This window comes from Fundulus heteroclitus, chromosome 5, assembly GCF_011125445.2.
Source record: "Fundulus heteroclitus isolate FHET01 chromosome 5, MU-UCD_Fhet_4.1, whole genome shotgun sequence".
NCBI lineage: Eukaryota > Metazoa > Chordata > Actinopteri > Cyprinodontiformes > Fundulidae > Fundulus > Fundulus heteroclitus.
Genome location: NC_046365.1, coordinates 38619454 through 38643516, shown reverse-complemented (window position 1 = coordinate 38643516; position 24063 = coordinate 38619454). Strand labels below are relative to the sequence as shown.

Sequence of the window (24063 nt, the reverse complement as noted above, 5' to 3'; positions counted from 1 at the left end):
CCCCCTCTGGCGCAAGTTGAAATGACACCCGTCATCTTTCATCTTTCATTGCAACTTTACATGTCTTTTTTTTTTTTTTAGAGGCGTAATGTCTTCTGAGGTAAGAAAGTTAGAAATATTATTTTATTATATACATATACTGTACATAAACAGTATTTTATGGAGTCTCGCATGGAGTTTATGATGTGTTCTCTTGCAAATGCTTTAATTAAATTTCCCCCTGGGATTATTAAAGTATTTCTGATTCTGATAATGGCGGTGGAGACTCTCAACAAAGTACTCAGGCGAACGAGAGCGCGCAGCACGTCACACCAGTGCACACACCCAGAGGGATCCGACCCAAATCACTCTCTCATGAAATGACTAATAGAGCCTATAGAGGCAACTGCGGTAAATAGGAGATAACTCACTTTACATGTCAGGCAATTGTAAGGGCTTATATGATAAAGTAAATAAAAAAATATTTAACTTGAAAACTTAACTTCAATGCACCTTTAATGCTCAATTCAAACTGTTATTGTTAACTGAAACCTCAATAGATTAAGTTTGTAGTCAAACCTTTCTTGACCCACAGCTACTATTCCAAGTCAATGCACTTCCCTTTGTATGTTTTCTTTTCTTATGTTCTGTTCATATATATTGAATTGCCTTGTTACTGAAATGTGCTATACAAACAAACTTGCCTTGCCTGTAATAAAGACATTGTGTGTAATTTTTCATTGCTTTGTGTTAGTTTATTAGGTAAAATGCCCAAAAAAACTAATGATACACATACATACGGTAATTACATAACAATGTATGCTGGGATATTGCCAACTGTTTCACCCTTTTACCAAACCGTGCTGTTCTGAGTCACACTGTACTGAGCACTGTGTCTGCAACACATGGCTCAGAAATGTAAGAAATATGTTGGTATGTACGTTTTGACAGCTGATTTGTGTACATAGCAAACAGCCTGCAGGCTAAGTTTTACAAGGAAAATAAATAATAAAAATGCAAGATTAAATGACCGGGTCTTGACAGGGTGATTTCTGATCTTGCACTTGAAGCCAGGAGGGGGGCTGATGCATGGTAGCAGCTCATGTTCAGGGTCACGCCTGTGTCACTTAAAGAGTCTCTAATGAGACCCAGACAAGCACACTGTGCCCAGCGGAGCGGAGCTGAAAATCTAAAAGCTAACCACAGCACACAAGCACTGGTGTCAGGAAAAAAGGGGGGAATGATGATTTTCAAGTGTTGAAGCGGCACCACACAGGGCAATTTTTTGAAACTACCATGAAAGACTGTGTTTTATGTCTTAGGTTTGCAGGAGGCCGAGAGACAGCCCATCATTCAAAAGTTATTTTTTGAAGGCAGCAGGGAACGGGGAAATGAGAGAAGAGAATGAAACTCTGCTCAACAGGACCTTGTCTGTAAGACTTTTGCTTCAGCCTTGAGCCCTGATTCTGAGAACAAAGCTGGAGTGAAATGTTCTGTTTTCTGTCAGCACTATTCTGAAAAGATGGAAAGGTGCTCTGCAGAAAAATAAGTTCACAAAAACAGTGAAGGACAAAGAAAAGACAACAATATAGTTAATGTTCACTCTTATGCAAGGTGAAGCAGGCTCTGGAGAGAAATTTGCTCATGGAACTGCCAAAAATAGCTCAAAAAGTCACATCATGTCATGATAATAATGAATCATGTGACAGATCATATGTTATATACCATAATTCTATATTGCATTATATACATATCATCCATCCATCCATCCATTTTCCAAACCGCTTCTCCCTCATGGGGTCGCGGGGGGTGCTGGTGCCTATCTCCAGCGTTCACTGGGCGAGAGGCGGGGTACACCCTGGACAGGTCGCCAGTCTGTCGCAGGGCAACACAGAGAGACAAACAGGACAAACAACCATTCACACACACACACCTAAGGACAATTTGGAGAAGCCAATTAACCTAACAGTCATGTTTTTGGACTGTGGGAGGAAGCCGGAGTACCCGGAGAGAACCCACGCATGCACAGGGAGAACATGCAAACTCCATGCAGAAAGACCCAGGGGTGTACTCGAACCCAGGACCTTCTTGCTGCAAGGCAACAGCGCTACCCACTGCACCACTGTGCAGTGGGTATATATATATTTCAAGTCAAATATTGTGATACAGTGTGATATAATATTGTATCATGTCACATGATTATACATCATGATGTAAAATGACAAATATCGTATTGTATAAAATTATAGCTATCATGTCAAATAGCTGATATATGCCTTACAATACATCATGTTTTATCTTTTTCATATCATCTAATATATTATTTCATTTCAAAGTCATATATGTCATATCATATCATATCATATCACATCATGCCTTGTCATTTGTCAGATATTCTGACATATAGAACGTCACTGCATTTAATGTGTAACTTTAATTCTATCATAAACAGAAACTTTTGGAAGATTTTTCCATGTTGGACTGACATACTGGTGTTTTTTTAATCTGTGTTGTGTAACCATGCCAACGGGACAGTTGTTTAGCTGAAGCTGCCGACTGACCTTTCTAAAGCCTGAATTATGCTGAGAATAATCTGCGAGACGGGTTAACGAGGAGATTGCAAGGGTTTGTAACAAAGGTCTTACTAGTATTCCTTCTGGGTAATAATAGAGCATTATTCTTTTTTTTCCAGATGCGGTGTCTCATTCTAGAGGTGAAAAAAAAACAAAAACTAGACATTGCTCTGTTGGTTGCAGCCTTACATCTTAATTTAACGAGTTTCTTAATTTTAAAATAGCAAAACTTCTGGACTCTTTATATTTCAAACTTTAAAACAGGCCAAACATTACTTGCTAATGTTCCTACCTGAGTGTGTTCCCTCTGTCACCCTATAAATCAGTCCTCTGATGCTCTATTGTTGAATTGAACACTGTCTTGCATTAGTATTCTTATCTCTTCCACTTTTGTGACCATACAGCCACCAGCCTGAATGTATTTTATGTAATTGTGTGAGTGTACACGATCCAAGCAGTAGCTGTCACATCTGCTGTCAGACTGAGGACCCGTCTGCTTTCTGTGCCGATTGTGGTTTCAACTCAGAGATGCACATCAAATGTTTATGTTCACAGACATTCTTTACAATAACTTCATTCATGTTTTGTTAAGCAACTAATAGACGACTAAGGAAAAGAATCTTTCTCAGACCATTCGTATCAGACTTTTAGTCCAGGGAACCCATAGTGTTTGTTTAAAGTAACATGTGTCAGTAACTGTAAATGATCACATGAGATTATAAACAGTCCCAAACCATAAAGTCACCAGCAGATGTGGGTAGTAACCAGTTACATTTACTTGACTAACCTTTTGAACAAAATCTACATCTAGGAGTAGTTTTACTGCGCTGAACATCTTACTTTTACTTGAGTAAATATTATGAAGCAGTATTGCTACTCTTAATTGAGTAAATTATCTGACTACTCTGTCCACTGTAAGTAACTTCACTGAATAAAGAACAAACTTATTTAAATAAAAATTTAGACAGACACATTTACAGTTTACATTTACAGTGTTGAGCCAAGGTGTTGAGGGGATCCGTTTTGGTGGCCTTAGGATTGCGTCTCTGCTATTCGCGGATGACGTGGTCCTATTGGCTTCATCAGGGCGTGATCTACAGCTCTCACTGGAGCGGTTCGCAGCCGAGTGCGAAGCGGCCGGGATGAAAATCAGTGCCTCCAAATCCGAGACCATGGTCTTGAACCGGAAAAGGGTAGAGTGCCTTCTCCGGGTTGGGGAGAATGTGCTGCCCCCAGTGGAGGAGTTCAAGTATCTTGGGGTCTTGTTCACGAATGAGGGGAGGATGGAGCGGGAGATCGACAGGCGGATTGGTGCAGCGTCTGCTGTGAAGCGGGCGCTGTACCGATCCGTTGTGGTGAAGAGAGAGCTGAGCCAAAAGGCGAAGCTCTCGATTTACCGGTCGATCTACGTTCCTACCCTCATCTATGGTCACGAGCTTTGGGTCGTGACCGAAAGAACGAGATCCCGGATACAAGCGGCTGAAATGAGTTTTCTCCGTAGTGTGTCTGGGCTCTCCCTTAGAGATAGGGTGAGGAGCTCAGTCATCCGGGGAGGACTCAGAGTAGAGCCGCTGCTCCTCCACGTCGAGAGGAGCCAGTTGAGGTGGCTCGGGCATCTGGTCAGGATGCCTCCTGGACGCCTCCCTGGAGAGGTGTTCCGGACACGTCCCACCGGGAGGAGACCCAGGGGAAGACCCAGGACACGCTGGAGGGACTATGTCTCTCTGCTGGGAACGCCTTGGGATTCCTCCTGAGGAGCTGGACCAAGTGGCCGGGGAGAGGGACGTCTGGACCTCCCTACTGAAGCTGCTACCCCCGCGACCCGACCCCGGATAAGGGGAAGAGGATGGATGGATGGATGGATGGATGGACGGACATTTACAGTTTATATTAAGGTGAGACGTCTTGTTTGTACTCAAGTTTTGTTGTTTTAATGGTATTTTCTATCTGCTGAGCTCATGGAGCCATTTACAGGTCAAGTAACCACAGTAAACAGTAAATATTACTATTGGAATTACTTTGCACTGTCCTGTCTTACTGTATATACATTAACTGCTTGGTTTCACAAGTTTTATGTTGAAAAACATTGTTTAGAAAAGAGTCTTGCCCAGGTTGCAGGTCGGGCCAGCTCTTTCTGTTGTTGTGGCTCATACACTGCATGTGTGCTGACAGCAATATTAATGTTCATCTCATCATTTTCTCCGTGTCTTCATATAAGCACGGGTGGTATTATGAATTACTGTGGGGGTAAGTCTCATGATTTCATTTTCCTTTTCCTTTATTTAACCAGGTGAAAACCCCATTGAGATCAAGAAATCCTTTGCAACCTGTGCAGAATGTCTGCAGCACATATCAGGAGAGTTACGCAAGTCAAAAACATTTCTGAAACATAATACAATCATAAAATAAAGACATTAGATACAATTTAAGAGCATTGGCACTGCATGGCCATCTTCACAGCATTAATCCATTATGCAGCTGTGGAAACCTCTGGGCCTTCCTTCTATTTGCTGCTTGACAAATGCATTCCAGCTTATTATGAATCTTTGTATTTGAAAGGTTTTTGCACTAATCTGTTGTGGCCAATGCAACAAAAAAAATGTACATACGTTTGTTTGAGGTATGGACATTTGGTGAGGCAGTGTATGAACTGAACATGGTTCCTGCTCATAGACCCACAGAGCACAAAGGTTGTATCAGGTCGGCAGTCTATCACAGGGCAACGTATATGTATGAGCCGCACAGGATAAACAGCGATGCCTTCATGCCCAACTGAAATTTGGAGAAACCAATTAACCCTACAGTCGTGTTTTTGGACTGAGCACCCGGAGAGAACCCAGACATGCACAGAGAGAACACACAAACACGCTGCAGAAAGACGCCAGGCAGGGATTTGAACCCAGGACCTCAGCAAGGAGGTCAAGTCAAGCTGTACAGGCTCCACTGTACAGCCTGACTTGTACTGAATACATATATATATTAAAAGAAATCACAATGCCGCTGTGTGTGCTCCTCCTGGCATTCTACCAGCGTTTTGTCTTACAGACACTAAGCGCTGCCATAATAAACTCCTTTAATTGTCATAAAGCTCATGAATGTTTCATCGTAAGCTCAGCCAAATTAAGACGTTGGGATCTTGGTTTGAACTTTTCGCTCAATTAAGATGAAACCCACAGCCCCAGTAAAGAGCTTGTTATAAATTCTGTTTTAAACGTCTAAATGGCCGGGCCTATTCTGGATGCTGTGTTCCAGACTCCTTTCAGTTCCCCCGTGTGTGACAGCCAGTTTTCCCAACGGAGGGGCTGCCATGCTCTGATGCTCACTGCAGGCTGAATAACCTTCTCTATCAAAGCCAGAGGCAGAGGTTAGTGTCTGGGAGGAATGATCACCACGACGCCGATCAGTTCACAACACAATCTTTTGAATCTCTGGGATAGATTTAAAAATACGGAGATTTGAAGTCTGGTTCAGTGCAAAAGTCTTGAATCATTTCTTGAATTTTTTTATTACCAAGCAGCAAGACTTTTTTTGTAACCTTTAAAATGGCAAGTGCCTATATTGCTTGAGGCTTTCTGAAAGTCTTTCAAAGCTTCTCCTCAGACACTTGCATCTTAAAGCTTCTGTATCTCCTTTAAAGTTTAAAGGAGCGCCAAACCTAAATTAAGACAGCTCCGCGGCTAGCTTTGAATGCATTTCATCATCACACCGCTCTCTTGATGTTTAACGGCCAAGCACAGTATGCACACATGCAGAGAACAACAAGTGTTTACTCACTGATTCTTGGCTCTTGTGTTTTGCATCATACACAGTCAGTTTGACCAGCGCGTCTTGGCTGTCAGGATACTCTGAAGGGAAGGTCACTCCCGTCAGAAACAGCGGGTCTTTGTTTGCCTGTTGGGGAGAAAAAGGTTGAGACAACGTGTGTTTGGCTGCCCGACTGTTTAGCGACACACATGTTCATAAAGAACCCCACAAAAGTACCAGTAGAAGTGATCGTCAGCGTGCTTTTTGGGAGACTTTTGCATGGTAGAACAACACAAGGTGGTGTAAAATCAGGAGTCAATATTATGTAAAAGCACATTTTGCTGCGATTACATTTACACACGTCCATTTAAGCACATCTAAACACTGACATTTATACACATCCTTCTTTGTAAAATAAGCTAGAGCTCAGTCAGATTGGACAAAACATCTGCTTTCAAGACTTCCCATAGATTTCAAATTAGACTTTAGATTTTGAATGGGTCATTCTAACAAACATCTATGCTTTGATGTAATCCCTCACATTTTGCTTAAAGATGAACCTTTGCCCCAGCCTCGAGTCCTCCAGCAGGTTCTCTTCCAGCTGTCCAGTATTTTCTTATGAAAAGCATCCTGAAAGCGTGATGCTGCAACCACCATGTTTCACTGTGACGGATGATACACTCAGTGTGGTCAGCAGCGTCGGTTTGCCTCCAAACATAGTTTTCAATCTAAGCCCAAAAGAAAATATTTGGTCTCATCTCAGCAGAGCACCTTCTTATACACATTTTGCTGTGTCTTACATGGCTTAAGGTGCACTGCAAACAGGACTTTCCTACAACAATTGCTTTCTTTTTGAAACTCATCCATAAATAAGGTATATTTGCAGTGCATAAGTAATGGTTGCCCTGTCAACAAGTTCTCCCATGTGAGATGTGGATCTTTGCAGCCCCTCCAGACTTCCCATGAAAGGCTTAGCTGGTGAATGTTCTTCCGGCCAGCTTCTGTAGCTCTGCCATTCTCTTTCCATTTCTATATTTACCTTAAATACTTTCCTATCAGTTTAGGTTGTCTAAGTAAGCTTGACGTTGTGTTAATTGATGTTTTGTCATGTTTACACTTGCCATGAACAACCCAGAAGCAAGAAACACGGAGACAACAGCGTACGGTTAAAAGGTTTATTGCAAGGTTTGGATGGTGGAAGATGTGTGAGTGGATCTGGGGATTGGCCGACTGGAAAGGCTCTTGGGACCCGGAACGCACGGGAGTGGATGATCTTTAGAAGGAGTTCGGTGGAGCCAAATGCAAATATGGATGTGCCAGAGAGAGGAACAAGGAAAGTTAGTTAGCCAGGAAGAACAAGGAACTATGGAGAAACAAGGAGCAAGGATCTGGTCAGGTACCGCTCTGGGTGATTGTGGATGGAATTCTTAAATAATAATAACTGAATTCCCTGTGTTACTAAATGAAGAGACGGCGGTGATGAAGTTCCAGCACTTTTATTGAGAAAAAGAGCAGAGGTCACATAGATGGAAAGTAATCGCACCCCTCGGTCCCGCTGCAGTCTACGTCTGCCCTGTCTCTGCCCTGTCTCACTTTTTCAGCTCCTCCTAATACTACACAGTGGCCTTGGCATGAGACAAAACAAAGACAGTCTATCCTAGACAATAATCATCCCCCACAGTATCTACGCAGCATTTGGCCTTGCCATCAGTGGGCCCATGCTCACATGTCTGAGTGGCGTGAGGCCAAAGTGACTTCAGAATAATATTTTTATTTACAGTGAGCTAATGTTCTGACACCTTTGATCCGTCTCCAGCCACCTAAAATGCTCCAACTAACTGGCATGGATGGAAAACACCTGCAGCTGGTGTCCACCTGTCACACCCTGCTGGACAAAGGCAAGAACAATATCACAGAACCACAGAACCACATACCTGACATGTTCAGATCATGGCCAAAGTTTTGTAAGGTCTTCAAAGCACAACACACTGTTCTGTTACGTAATCTTGACCACTTACGTTACTCTACCCCTGAGCCATCTGCTGCGTTCCTTGGTCTTTATGATGGCCTCTTTGACTTTGTCCAATAGTGTTTTTAACCAACATGAAGCTTGACATAACAACTAGATTTACACCCAGCACGACCCTTTTGAATAATTGATTGAATTTGGAAGGTAATTAGCCTCTCTGTATTTCATCTAGGGGTCAATTAAAAGAAAAAGAAAACATTTCCGAATTTTTCTCCCACTTGACTATTATGGATACCGTGTGTTGATCTATCATTTAAAGTATCAATAAAATACATTGTTGTTGTAACAACAAATAGAACAAATTCAAGGGTTATTATTGCCATAGCAAGGTACTTTAAAAAGCCAAAGTCAAAAGCTGCTCTCAAAACCCCCACAACAAACCCCCACTCCATTGCCGTTCCTTTAACGTTTCCCTGTTGTCTCCCATGAGCACAAGAAAAGAGGCTCACCTATGTGGGTGTACCTGGAGCATAACTGCTGTCACCCTGCTGGGACCGCAGGAGAGCTGCAACAGTTGGCTGGTGAGCTAAGATGGCTCATTGCCAGGTTGGTAAAGGCATTAAATTAGACAAAGGAGCCTAACCCATAGAAACTCACATTAATCACCACACAGAGCCTCCTCTTTTAACTATAATCGTTGTAGTTAAATGGTATCATTTTGTGTCAGTTTTGAAGAAAATGGCTTCACTTCAGTGAAAAGATACTCAGCTAAATGGAGTTTTGCTGGTATTTACTTTAAATGTCAAACCCTTCTTTAAGCCACAGCAGAAACAGATTAATGATTAATTAGCAGTGCAAACTGCACGACTGAAATAAACATGGAGGAGCGTTGTTTATTATAGAGAACAGTGCAGACGAATGATATAATGTGACTTGCTTTAGCTTCATTTATATAAAAAAGGGACAACGCAGAAGCGATATGGATCATGACTGAATGAACAAGATCCTTCGGCTGGAGTGAACCTCCTCTGTAGGGAGGCTGGGTTCACTGAGATAGTAGAGCCATTGGTCCTCCTTAGGGCACCACCTTGGCAGTTTGCCTCCTTTGGGGGATTCCTAGGCCAGTTTACTTAGAGGAGACACCTGGGCAGATCCAGAACTTGCTAAAGGATCCTGTCTGGTCCAGGAATGCCTTGATCAGCTGGAGAGCATTGTTGGTAGAGGGATGTCTGGATTTCTTCCTCTGCCTGTTACTTCTGGGACCAAACATCCAATAGGAGGAAGGCATTGCCTGGATAGACGGATAATGGATGGACAGACTTCGTACTCATTAGTCAGCAGGAATAATCCAGTACATCATTTAAAGTGTCCAATTTATTCACAATAGGTACTTTGCATCTACAGTTCTTGTAAGATGATGTAAAAGTTTACGCTGGCGTAAATGACGAACTAAACATGTTATGACAGCTAAATTCTACATTACATTGACCAAAACGGGCCTATTTAAATTAAATATTTGGCTTTAAAACTTGTTTTAACAAATTTCAAAATAGCCTAAATGTCTGCACTATGTTGTGGTATTTACGTTTGCAAAAAGTCAAGTAGAAAACATTTTTACTTCACTAAATACCGTGTTCATTTGATCTTCTAATAAGATCAGAATTTTTATGCAGTATTGGTCTACAGTGTTAATTTTTTAGAAAGAAATTTTGAATGAGCTCCTTGTTGGAGTTCTTGTCAGTTGAAAAGATTATCGTTTTGGTTTTATTCTTCTAAATGAATGTATCCATTTTGGACACCAAATTGTAAAATGTGCAGAATCAGTTTCATAACACACATATACTTTCTGTGGAGTATCACATGTTCTCTTGTCTTCGGCAAATTTTAGCTGTAAAGTTGTGTAGAAACGGGTGTAGACGGGAGAAAAAAGAACTGAAGACTACCGGTGAGTTACTGCAGTTAAGGTTAAAGTCTGCTCTGGACTCACCATTTCTGCTATTTCACTCTAAAATCTCAGGCATCCATCATTAAGTTAGACAATGCCTAGACCAGCTGATGGTATAGTTTGCAGCTCACCTTGAGACAAGTAATTGTGTTAATTTTCTCAAAATTAAAGTTTGAGCATTTTGGATAAATGTTAATAATGAGAATAGCCATGTTTAAAGCTGTCCACCTGTGTCTTCATCAGCCAGAAAGCAATGAATTTGCCTAAAAAGCCAAAAACAAACATTTGTACACAGTCAAAAGCAAGGTTTACGCAGGGAAGTTTGCTTTAAAAATAGGTATTAAGTATTTTTAAGCACATATTCAAACCCTGAGCACTTTTCACATGTTGAAAATATTAAAACTCAAGCAATATAAATAATTTCAAACAAATCATACATTGTTTTCCCCTTCACAATTATTTCTAACTAGTGTCTATTGGGGCATCACACTGTTTATACCAAACTGGATTGGGATTAAGTATAAAATTAAAGATGGTTAAGAGGAAAACATTGCGGACACAAACAGCAACATTTCAACGAAATACACTTTTCTGTAAGGTTTACTGGTTGTCATAGGAGAAAAGTATTGATGAAATTGTTTTCATTTTATGTCTGTTCTGGTGTACCATGAGACCAGGCCAGGAAGAGCATCTGAAAAGTTATAACTCAAAAAAGGTTTGTCTGTTTTTCTTTCACAGTTTCTTTGAAATTAAGCTGACAAAAGGTGAAATGCTCAACAAAACAAACTCCTGGCAACTACGAATTCTTTTAAAGTTCAGTCAGCAATATATTTTTGACTAAAATAACCTATTTTGCATTCAGGTTTTCCTTGAAGGCCTTGAGAGCTGAGTGTTCATTTGGTGTTGTGTGTTTATACAAGTTCAAAACATTTTCTGTTTACACTGGGGGCGTCCTCTTCCTTTGCTCCGCTCTGATGGGCGTCTCCAGCATGTAGCCCTTTGGGACCAAATGGGGACAGACTTTGGGCAGTAATAAGACCTACACAAACTTGCTTGGATGTAAGGTCACACCCAGTCGAAAAAAAAATAATCATCACTATTTCATCCCAGTCTTTGTATTCATGAGCTAAACAATTGTATAAAAACCCCTGATTAAGCAAAAAAAAAAAAAGGCAAAATCTTGTAATGAAATTATCTGGTTTCAACTTAGTTTGATTTGATATCTTGAAAGATTATGTCACATCTTAGGAAATGATTTAACCATAATTTAATCATCTTATTTATTATCATTTAACCCATCTGAGTTAAATGATAGTTTAAGCAACTTCATTGGTTTGAGTTTGTTCAAGACAGTTGAAATATGCTAAGTAAAGACAAGATTGCATTTAGGGAGTACATTCATTCACACTTACAGCTAGATCATGAAGAAGATGAACGCATTTAAAGGAAAGGAAGTGAGACAGAAGTCTGGGCTTTTACTTTAGGGCAACCTAACTCCTCACTAGGCCATCTCTTGCACTGGAAAATACTACTTTGTGGAAAATACTACCATTCAAAAATATATGGACAGCAGTCTAGTCAAACATTTGCTGCCTTGCAGATTTTTGTGTTTTGTCAACCTTAAAAATGTCATCAAATAAATTATAATATAAGATGACCTTTTATTTCAGCCAGAATTGGAGGATTTTTGTGCATGAATGGCCCGTTTCAATGCGTGCCACAAGATCTCAATGACATCTAAAGCTGTAGTTGGTAATCCTGTTCAGAAACACTTTTTGTTATACTGAGTAAAATCGTCCTTCCATCCTGAAGTAGTTAGTATATTATGTATTCACAAAAGGGAGGTTAAAAAAATCCCTCTGTGGGAGCTGCAGGCCTGTAAAAACTATGACCAATCTCTGCCGTTCGGTCCGAAGGACATGGATTTGTTAGAGTTTTGTTCCTGCTTTCATCCCCCTCTGTCCCCCGAGTTCTGGGGGAATCGCTTCATCTATTAGTTGTCCAACATGTCAGTCATACAGACGAGCCAGCAACGGTGCTCTTTCCTTCCTGGTTTCTGCTTGCTGACTGCACATACACACTTCTGGTGTTTATGTATTCGGTTAGCTTAGCGGCAAGGTTAGCGATTAGTTTAGCGGTTAGCCATTCATTGTAGCTCCGCTGCGCTCACTGTACACTTTGAATATGGCTGAGAGTCACAAGCAGTGAATCGCGTTCATGTTTATGAGAAGAAGAGGAAGGCCTTTGTAGGAAGAAATAAGACCAGAGTGGATTTGGGGGATTTTTGTCATGCAATCTCCCTGAAGAGCAGGAGAGCAAGGTAAGACAGTCTTGCGCATGCGCAGTTATTCATAAAGGGACTTGGGGAAACTTCCGGAAAAATTGCCGACTCTACCTTTAAGTCCATTCTTTAACTAGACCCTTCAGCCATCTGGAACTAGACTTGGCGGTGTGGCTTTATATCGTTGCCCTGAAACATTCCCAACGTGTGCTTCAATTTAATGTCACAAACTGATGGTCGGACATATTCCTTCATGATTTTCTGTTTGAGAGTTGTAAATAGATGGTTTCTTAAATTACAAGTTGTCCAGGCCTTGAAGTAGCAAAGCAACCCCAGACAATTATACATCCACTTCTATGTCTGCCTGATGATATCCAGTCCTTTTTTAGAAATACGGTCAGTTTTACGCCAGATGTACCAGGACGCACAAAAAGTTTCACTTTTATCTTGTCAGTCCAAAGTGTATTTTAATGACCTGATATAGTCAAGTTTGATTAAAACAGAAGAAACATGTAAAGTTTTTTTTATGTCTTAATGCACACTACATTTTGTGAAACATTTTATTATCATTCCCTTATCATTTCATAATTATGCCTAACTTAGTTTTGTTCTATAACACATAAATCCCAGTAAAATGCATTGTAGTTTCAGGTTTTAATGTAACAAAACGTGAAAAAGTTTATTGGTTTTGAAGACATTGCGAGGAACTTTATGAGTATTCAGTATCTCATAAACAGGTCTTAGCAGACAACGCAATCATAGTGTGAAGTCGAGAACAGTCAGCTTAACAGCAAGTCAGAGCAGTAACGACTTCAGCACATTTAAACATCTGGAATGCAAAAGTTTGAGCAGATGCTGTATTACCTAAGCACGCTACAGCGATAACTAGTTGTTTGTGACTCATCCTGTCACAATCACTGGGAGTTCACCTGGTCTAATTTGATGAAAAAAGATATCTGTAAGAGCCAGACTGAACAGAGGAAGCACTGTTGGGTGGAGAAACATGCAGTTTATCGGCTGATCAAGAGTTTAAGACTATTTCCCCAAATGATCGTCAGTACAGGAAGAAACAATAGACAATATTTTTGGGCAATTTGTAGCTCTACTTATAACCTGGTTATTATCTGCCACCATGAAATCCATCACCCTAATTTCTTTTCCACTTGCTCAAGAGTTTGATCAGGACTGTACCACTTGGGTGTCATCGCCTGACCCATTAATTACCTCAAACAACTGATGTTGAGTTTCCTTGCTCATTAACCGCAAAGCCAAAAATAACAATCATCATTTACCAGCATTGAGAGGAGAAAACTTGCTCCCAGCAGCGGCAGCAGCGTATTTTATTCTAAGACAAAAATTCAGATGTTTAACTGAGTATACACATTTGTGGGGAAAACTGATAATTCCCCCATGAACTGCTAGAGAGGGGAAACTCTGATTTCAGCCTCTCTAGACGTGGTAATAGTTGTCGTGATGCCATTTTCCCGCCCAGCCATGAATCCTTGTGGTTTATGTGCTCCAACATCACAGAGCCGGATTCAGCACAGCGGGTACGGAGACAGTGAAACCAATGCACCACTTTTAACTGGAATCAGGATATTATCAGTACTACACGCTGGAAGAAAGACAGACCGGGCCATTATACTAAAGGAAGTGCAGGTACAAACACACACACACACATACACATAACCCTGTTCACTGCCCTCACTGGCACTCTGAATAGGCCTCATTCAGACTTACCAGCATGCTTGGCAGCCTCAGCGGTGACTGAATCTTCTTAGTGCTGCTGATGGGCTGAGATGAGCTAAAGTGGTAAGCCTGTCTCCATTTACGCCGAGGAGTAAAGCAGTCTGTCATACAAGTGGCGAGCATATGCTGTGGGAGACAGCTGCCTCTCTCTGGTCTTTTTGTCTGTTCGGGCAGCGCGCCGCCGAGGGACGACCAATTTAGGGCCATTAACAGGGTGTGTGTGCTTGTGTGTGATTAGGGTGAGGAAGAAATAAGACTGAGTCTGCCTTCAGTGGGGGGGGGGGGGTTTTTTCCCCCTGCTTCGCTTGACCACTCGTAGTTGTATATACAAACAGACAGACGAGACTTGTTGGACCTGCTCTCAGCGCATGGATCTGTACTTCACCACCGTTACATCAAAGGACGTTTCATTCGCCGGCTTTGCTTGACGTCAAATCCCCGTCAGGTTCCAGCACTCCTGGACCCATTGCCCACATTGTAGAGTTGGATTTTCCAGTGGAGACACATTAGGGTTTGGCAGAAGAAAAAAAAAAAAACGCTGCCATTTCTTTCCCAATTTCTCATCCCTTGGGTCAGATCGAAGGCACATGAAATACAAACCCTTTTCACGTGCAAGAAACATTCAAGGACTTTTCCTCAAGCTGACATTAATCCTTTACATGTTAGTCACAGTGAAATAATGTGCAACCTCCATACTGACATACAAGTTTGTGTTGTGCTAAGAAAGAGGGCTTAGTGTGGAAAAAAGAAAAAAATGATAAACACCACATTATAATGACCTAATTCCTCTGCTTTGGCCTGTTAAAAACCAACCGACTTACATATGGCTTCTTGAGGCGGAAACACATCTAATAACAGTGTTTAAAGGTCCAACACAACCAAAAAAGGGCTATTAAAGCATAAGATCCAGTGTAACGGTCTTAATGGACCAAACAGAGACAAAAGACACATGCCATAACAGTAAAGATGATGATGCCTTTTGCCATTCATTTGTAATTTAGACACGGAAACCCAAAGATCTTCTGCTCTGATCTGAGGGAGGGAGTGCTGCAGGAGGACCCGGCTCACTGTGAGCGCTTTACAAGGTGGAGGGGCCAACAGCAGAATACCTGCTCAATTAGCGACTCTGTCACTATATAGGGTAGTTCACGTGTGACGTCCCGCGTGACGTCAGCGCTACATCCGGGTCCCGCTGGTAGGCAGAAAACAGTACTGTTCTCGTCTACTACATGACAAAACGGGTGATTTAGAGCGTACTTTTACTTCGTTTATTTATGGAATCTAAGCAATGCCTACGACTTGTTGTGCTCCCGGTTGCACAGAGAGGCATTCCAAATCGTTGGATGTACGTTTCTGTCGTTTTCCAAAGGAGGAAGGACGAAGAAAGAAATGGATATTTTCAATGAAAAGAGCGCAGGCAGACACTCCCAATGGACTGGGGGGGCATCGTACTACGAGAGAATTTGCAGTCTACACTTCATCTCCGGTAAATACAACTTAATTCTGCTCTAGTCATTGTTCTACTTAAATAGCGGCGGAGGGTACACAGATCGCTACACGGGCCGGAGAAGCGGTAGCAGCAGCAGCCAAGCAGCAGCGGCGGAGCAGGCAGCGGCTGCTCTGCCAGTTCACGGGCTGCGGCAGCAGCCAACGGCTGCTGCGTAAACACTACACGGGCCGGCGCCGCCGGCTACACGGGCCGGCGCCCCGGCCCGGCTACACGGGCCGGCGCCGCCGGCTACACGGACCGGCGCCCCGGCCCGGCTACACGGGCCGGGGCGCCGGCTACACGGACCGGCGCCCCGGCCCGGCTACACGGGCCGGCGCCGCCGGCTACACGGGCCGGGGCGGCTAGCAGCAGCTAGCAGCAGGGGCTACAGCCGCTGCTGCTGCTATTACGCCCCGGTTCACGGGCGCTAGTATTTCTGTGTTTACGCTGCAATGTCGCCGACACCGCCACCCATTTTAACAAGACAAAAACACCTAAATAATCCGTAGTGAAAAATTTTTTTTTTTTAACCTACCGGGCCTCTGCTGAGACGCGGCCTGTGTCCGACGCCGCTTTGTGCTGTTGCACAAACATGTGTGAACAACATCCATCCATCCATTTTCTGACCGATTAATCCCTCATGGCGTCGCGTGCGTTTGCTGGAGCCTTTTTCCCGATTTAAAATAATTGTAGCCGTCCAGTGGTTTCATGCTTTCGTGCTCTCTGTCTGTACTGGCCTGCCGTGTTTATAAGGCAGCTGTACATGTCATGGTACGGAGCGCTTGGCCAGCATTTCACAGACTCGCTCCGTCCCTTAAAGCTTTTGCTGTGTGGATCTGGCAATCTGATACCATCAACTTACTCTTAAAACGATCTTGTAGTACGATATCTAAAGAAGAAAAATACGCGGAGAACTCGTCAGTTTCTCTGTTTGCGTCCGCCATTGTGTTCGCCTTTTGCCTACCAGTCCGGCGCGCATGCGCGAAAAACCCGCCTCAAAACAATAACAATGAACTACCCTATAGAGTCCGTTTTCAAAACCCTGTAACAACTCTCTCAAAAGAGCGACTAGTGATATATAGCGACTTTTATTTTGGAGCGTTGATGTCATTACTCAGAAAGGAGTTATTATTAGTATTTGTCCAAAATAATCACTACTTTGTTGCAGTTTTGTTTTGTCCACTTAGATCTATAACTAATAAGAAATTTGTAATTGTTGCTTGATTGCAAAAAAGTTGGAGAAAATTTTTTGGACTGTAAATACAGTTAGGGTTCTAGGGAGTTGACATTGTGATATGAAAATAAAATGAAGAACTAAAGCTGCAAGAGTGAATGAAGTGAATTACTCTATTCAACATTTTTTGTTGGAATTTTTTCCCAAAGTATCATTAAAATTGGGGCATTGTGTCAAAAGTTACATGCACCCAGTTAGATATAAATAAGATTAAAAGGAGATATTACAAGGTATGGCAAGGTTATTTAGCATTTTCGGTTCAAAGCGCTTTGATCATTACAGTAGATAATGATCACATACAATGCCACTATTTTAGGATTTAATGTGGATTGCATTTTTCACACAAACCAAAGAAAAAGAAGATAGGGAGATTTCGATTTCATTAAAATAGCTGCTAGCTTCAAACTAAAGCTGACAAAAAAAAGTTCAGTTTATATCATTTTAAACTCCATCTCGGCATTCATGAGATGAGCGAAACCTATGTAGCAGCAGGCATATTCCATTATTTATCTTCTAAATTAAATCTTAATAAATCAGATACAGTGGATTCCCAATAATATGCCAATCACACGACTGTGGCTAATACTGAAGCTTTTCCAGCAGCCAGGCACTCAAGTACCCGGCAAAGCCGACAGCAGCTGCTGAGAGTAGGCATCCTGGGAATGTGACAACAGGAGGAACACAAGTGGCAGTGGGGCTGTCTTCAGACAGCACAGCGACAGAGGATCTACCCAGAAACACAAACACACTCAGACTGCAAAAAATAAAAGAAATAAAATCTTCCCCCTTTCCTCTGGAGCATTTTTCTGTAATTCTTTTAAAGAGGATTTCAGAAAAAGAAAGAACATTTTTATGTTGCAATATTAAATCGAACACTATCATCAGCTATTGATACGATTTATGTTAAAAGGTTTAGGGAGGACTTTCACAATGTAAAGCACATTTCTGGGGATATATTAGGCAGCACGGCTCTCCTTTTTAACAGACTCGTAAATGCACACAGAGTGATCACATACCCTGTTTTTGTGAAGTCCAAGGCAGTCCATACTCTCAAATCCTGCTCCAGATCCACAGCATTACAGCCATGAAATGAGAACTCCAGTGGCATTCAGAGTCTGCGGAGCTGTCTGAGCCAGCATACAGTATCCCACCACATCCTGTGTTTCCACACACGCATGAACTAAAACGCATACGCCGCTGCTCCCTCGGTGCAAAGCAAAAGCGGCTGAAATCAGGCTCTGAAGGAGATGGTTATACTAATTAAGCTTTACTGAATTAGGACGAATATAGTGTCTCCCTTTCCTGCGTCTGGAAACTTTGCCCTCATGTGAGGAAGGAGGAACAAGAACGTGCCCATGCACTTCTGTGTGTGTGCGTGTGTTTGTTCTCCACAGTGGGACGGGGGGCAGCTGCTGCTGCCTGAAAAAAAAAAACATGTGGCATTAGCCTTAGCTGCAACAATACTGAAGCACTGACAGAGGTTAAAAAGCATGAAATCTCCATGTAACGCTAACCCAGTCTACTCTGCATGTGCTGTGCACATGTAGGGTGCTTTGAAGAGGTGGTACCATCCCATCACATTGCATTCAAAATCTTCAGCATATTTTATTAGGATTTTATGTGACAGAACTACACAGAGCAGTGAATGATAATGAAACGGAAGGAAAATGATGCATGATTTTCAGAACTGTAACACAATAACATATGAAATGTGTGCTGTGTGCATTTTATTCTTTCATTCTGATACATGTAAATAAAATGCAGTGCAGCCAACAACTAAATAATGGCAACTGTTGCGTAAGTTGACACTATCACTCAGGATAGGCTTGCATTTGTGTTGCATTTGTATTCCTCCTCTTCTGTCACCTTCTCCTCCTCCTTCTCCTGTCCGCATTATTGTGTTATTCTAATATTGTATGAGTAAGCTCATCGTGAGCATTGTACAATTAAGAGTCAAATTCCGTGCATGTGTACACATGCATGGTAAATAAAGCTGATTCTGGATATTAGTGAACAAACAGCATGGAGAGAAGACAGCTGAACAAAAGCAGCTGAAAGATCAGGGAAAAAGTCGTGGAGAAGTTGGTGGTAGGCTTAGATTCTAAAACAATATCACAAGTTTTGACGATCTCACAAAGCACTTTTCAATCCACGATTTAAAGCTAGAAAGAGTATGGCACAACAACAAACCCACCCAGACCAGGCTGTCCATCCAGACTGAGAAGGACCGGTAAGGAAAGTGTTAATCAGACAAGCAGCCTAAAGGCCCATAATGCTGGAGAAGCATGGGAATCTGTTAATGTGACAACTATAAAATGTGAACTACATAAATTAGGCTATCAATGAAGAAGATACCCTTTTTGTAAGAAAACCGTAAGGAGTAGAGTTTAAAACTTTTTATTTGCAATATGGAGGTTAAATTTACATGAAAAAGCAATGTGTGGAAAAAAAACCTAATTGTACATTTAATTTAATTTTGTTGTACATTTAAATGTAAATGGATTGAATTTATACAGCACATTTAATTGTACATTTAATTGTAAATGGATTGAATTTGTACAGCACTATATGTTCAAGCCACAGTCATACAATCACACAAACGTGCGTGGACTGGTAGGCAACTTGGCTATAAGCACATGGCTTAATCAAACCCACAAATTTTGGACTGTAACTCATCCCAAAAATCATCCTGAATGTACCATACACACAATTAAACATGATTTCTGTGTTAATATAGATAACCTTATGTCCATTTCAGCAGCTCTTGTCTGTGGAGTCCCTCAAGGTTAAATTGTTGGCCCTTTCCCTTTTTTATGTTTTTTTTTTTTTCTTCGTTTGGGGTTAATTTTAAGAAATCATAGCATGTTTTCTCATTGTTATGCAGATGACTGTTAGATTTATCTTCCTACAAAGCCAAACATCTATGCTCCCCCCAGCCTGTCCTAAACTGCCTTTATGTCATCAAAGCATGGATGGCTATAAATTTTCTGAGCTTTAATGAAAATAAAGTGGTTTTATTAACTAAATATAAAAAAAATTTTCAGACATATATACATCTCACCCGTGCTCCCATCTCTCCAACGGCTTCCTTGATGCCAAAGAAATTATTTTAAAATATTTATCTTGGCTTGTAATAATGGTCTTGTCCAGTGACTTTACACACAGTGTAAGTTTGTTTGGTGTTGTGTCTCTTTTATTTTACTACAGTCTTTTGCAATATGTACTATTCTGCTTTTATTCGTTTTAGTTCTATGCAATTATTATCATTACTTGTGTGTTGGTTTGATCTGCTTTAGTACGGTACTGCCCTTTGTTGTTTAAATGCGATTTATAAATAAAATGGGTTTGGATTTTTGGCAGTCTCATGCTGCTTTTCTTCAGCAAGGACAGGGAAGCGGATCATGGTTGATAGGAAGCTGGATGGTGCTAAATAGAGCCCAGTCTTGAAAGACAAGTGGTTGAAAGCAGCGAGGCTTGAGGCTTGTGGTTTACCTTCTAGCAGGATAACAACACTAAAATGAGGCCAGTGCTACAATGAAAGATTTAGATCCAAGCATCTATGCTTTAAAAAGAAAAACACCTTTAAATGTTGTTTTGGATTCTTTCCATTGTGCAAACATGTGCTACTTTGTGTTGGTCTATCCCAACACAATACACATAACTTAATTGTTGTTATGTCACATTATAAAATAAAAAAGTTAGAGAGGCACGTGTACTTTTGCCAAATTAGTGCGTCAAATAGGAAGAATGAGAGATTTGGCAACTGAGAGACAAAACAACCAACATGAAAAGTCCATGGACAGGTAGAGCGAAGACAGGGTGAACGAGCCTGTGTGTGTTTGTGTGTGTCCATGCCTTACCTCCACTATTTCTGTGCAGGCATGGAAGACGAGCTGCTGCCTCTGGGGATCTATGACAGCCACCTGGACCAAAGCATTGGGCTTCCTGTCTCTGCCCGAGGCCGGCAGATCATTACAGGCTTCGCAGAGGAAGAGAGGGAGAAAGGGAGAGCCGAAAGGTAGAATAGAGATGAGATTAAGAAAGAAAAGGGGGGATGAGAGGAGGGAGAAGAAGAGAGTGACAGATGAGAAGATAACACTTTATGGTGCGTACATTAGAGAGAAAAATCACACAACGTGTTGTCACAAATGACAAAATATGATGGAATAACTGTAGATAAACACAATAAATAAGAAGGCCAACAGCAGTTTATAATAATCTTCTGTCAGATTAAACGTCAAATGACTAAGCACTAAGGATCTGCTTCAGCGTAAAGAAGGAGCGGAACAGTCTGGATGCTGAGATTTCAAACCCCAAACACACAATAATGGTTTGGAGGAATAAGTTAAACACGTGGACACAGAAACTGACAATTGCTGCATCAGCACTTGATTAAAAATCAGCCAGACAACCGGAGCTCCTCCTGGCAGTGAGATATCAGTTTTATTAGGGCTTTCATTTCTGACATCAAAAGCAGTTTGTCGCTCAGATTCCAGAGACGCGGAGGCCCGAGCCTAAACTCCACCCTAATCTCTAAACCCTCAGACTTTACTGCCGTCACCGCTGCTCCGCCAGAGGATGTGAGTTCATGAGGGCTCCAAACAGTACAGAAAAGAGGAAGAAGTCACACAAAGTGATGCTGCAGGTTTACAAAAAAAGGAAAAAAAAGATATCACCCCTCATATATGTATAAGCTGTAACTTGTGGATAAAGCTTTTTTAATACTGCATCTATGTCAAATATTTCAGTAAATCTTCAAAAACCCTAGAAAACTGGTGTAATACAGTAAAAAACATGTTTATGTTTCACAAAGTTTTAGTGTCATAAACTGCCAATGAAACCATATGCTTCAACTTACGATAATTTCTTAATTCATCACTAATTCATCAGCAGTCATACAAGGAAATTCTTTGAAACAGTTTGCAAATTCCCTCTTAAATGTTATGTCGTTATGCCGGTACTTTTAGCTTCCATGGAGTATTACTCCAGTTCATGACAGCTCATCGTTCTCATGAATGTCATTATTTTTGGCCATTTAAATGGTCCTTTATTCAGGGCAAAACCTTTATACAGTAACATTTCAAAGCATTTTATAACTTTGAATTCATTGTCGATAATTCACACAGACTCAAACTGTCGGCCACATTATTAGGTATACCTGCCCAACTGGTTTGTAACACAAAGCTGACTTGATGGACTTTAAACCGAGCGTCTGATTTGGGGAGAAAGGGATTTTGCGCGACTTAACATTGCATGGTTCTGGGCGCCAGACGGGTTGGGTTGAGTATCTCAGAAACTGCTGATGTACTGAGGTTTTTTTTTTTTAATTACAAATATGTTTCAAGCTGACAAAGAAGCGTCAAACAGAGAAAGATAACCAGTCAGTGGCCTTTAGCAGAGGACCTGGTGCCACTTCAAGAGAGCAAAAAACTATTAGAAATATTTGACGGATTTGTTGAGTCTGGATTTCAGCTGCAAACAGAATTTTATGGTAATAACATTAAAGCACAGATCCATCCTGTGTTGTTTCATCAGTTCAGGCTGGAGGTGGTGGTACAATGTCATGTAGAATGTTTTCATGACGCACTTTTTGTCCCATACTACCAAATCGCCATTATTAAACAATCACAGCCTACCTAGTGTTGTTGCTGACAATGCCCATTTAATTTTGACCCCAGTGTGCCTATCTTCTGTTGACTACCTCCAGTAGGATAAAGCAACACAGCTCAAATCATCTCAAACTGGTTTCTTGAGTATGAAAATTAATTCACTGAACTGAAAAACCTCAGTGTCAATCCAACCGTAGACTTAGCGATGCTCGAAGCCGGCGCTGCTGAAGCCGGCGCTGCTGAAGCTGGCGCTGCTGGAGCAGTGGAGTAAAGCGTGGGTGCAGTTTCTGGGTAGTAAAGTGATATTAGCATCATCATTCCTGACAGGAGCTAACGTTCAAAGCAGTGACAAACACTAAACACTATCAACCAATGCTCTTAATGTTCATGATTCCAACTCTGAGTCTGACTTGCTGCAGGGTGGGGTCATGTGTCTGACTGACACACCTGTATACCTGAATGGGGGGCTATGGTGATGAAAATATGTACCTTTTGAACCAATAGCAAAATTTAACTGCAACAGCTACTGCTCAACTGTTCAACCCTAAGAGGGCATAACTAAGGCGGTTTTAAGATAAATAGTGCAAAACTAAACAAGTTGACAGAAGAATTTAAAAAATTGCACAGTAACGTTAACCCTTAGGCTAAGTTTATACAGTTTGTCTGCAAAAAAAGTTGATTTTGGACTGAGTCCCACTTTATTTAGTTTAAAGCTGATTTGACATCATTCCAAAGTTCACCAAGCAAACATACAGTCCTTAAACATACATATTTAAACTTAAATGTGATGTCATTGTATCATGTTATTAGCTATTGGTTTCAGCTTTCGTTCCTTTCTTCCACCAGTACACTAATATCCCCGTCCATCTATTTTTCTATAACACACCTCACTAAGCAGGCATTCATAAAACAATAACTGACAGAGACTGAGAACTGTTTGGCTGTTATTTCCTGATAATCAGGTGGTGCCCCGACTTGGCAATTTGAATTACAATTACAAAAGTTGTTAATATTTGCCTTTGGTACTTATTATTTATAGCGAAACATAAAGTTGCACAGTACAGTTGTGTGCAAATTTCAACCATCTGACCCAAACCGCCACCCTTAAACAAAAAGAAATTGGCAAGAATTTTCAGAAATACCCAGGTAATTATAAACTACATGGTCACTGTCTGCAGTAAAGCTAGTTTGTAACCCCATGTTTCTGTGGGGGCTATCAAAGTAAAAAGCCCTTGCTCAAAAATCAACACCTCAATGCTCAACTTGAATTTACGCCTGCCTACATGGATGGCCCAAATGCCTTCTGGAGAAGAGTTTTACCTTGGTACAAAAATATAGCCATTTAGCCACAATAGCAATAAGTGTGAACAACTCAACGAGAAGCTTTTAAGCCTAAGAACACCGTACCAAGTCTAAAGCAAGATGGCATCATGCTGAGGACCAATCTTGGTACCAGTGGTTCTGGTGCATTTTAAGAAGTGGATGGAATGA

General features: G+C 41.3%; 1 protein-coding gene across 2 annotated transcripts in view; it reads right to left on the bottom strand.

The window, feature by feature from the left end:
* inpp4b (inositol polyphosphate-4-phosphatase type II B) overlaps nt 1–24063 on the bottom strand; it is a gene marked incomplete in the record, with an annotated part of 112008 nt that overhangs the window by 43330 nt on the left and 44615 nt on the right. For both annotated transcript variants that reach the window (XM_036137555.1, XM_036137554.1), the window contains 2 exon segments: nt 6327–6443; nt 20824–20942. In XM_036137555.1, the coding sequence (XP_035993448.1) occupies nt 6327–6443; nt 20824–20942 (236 nt within the window).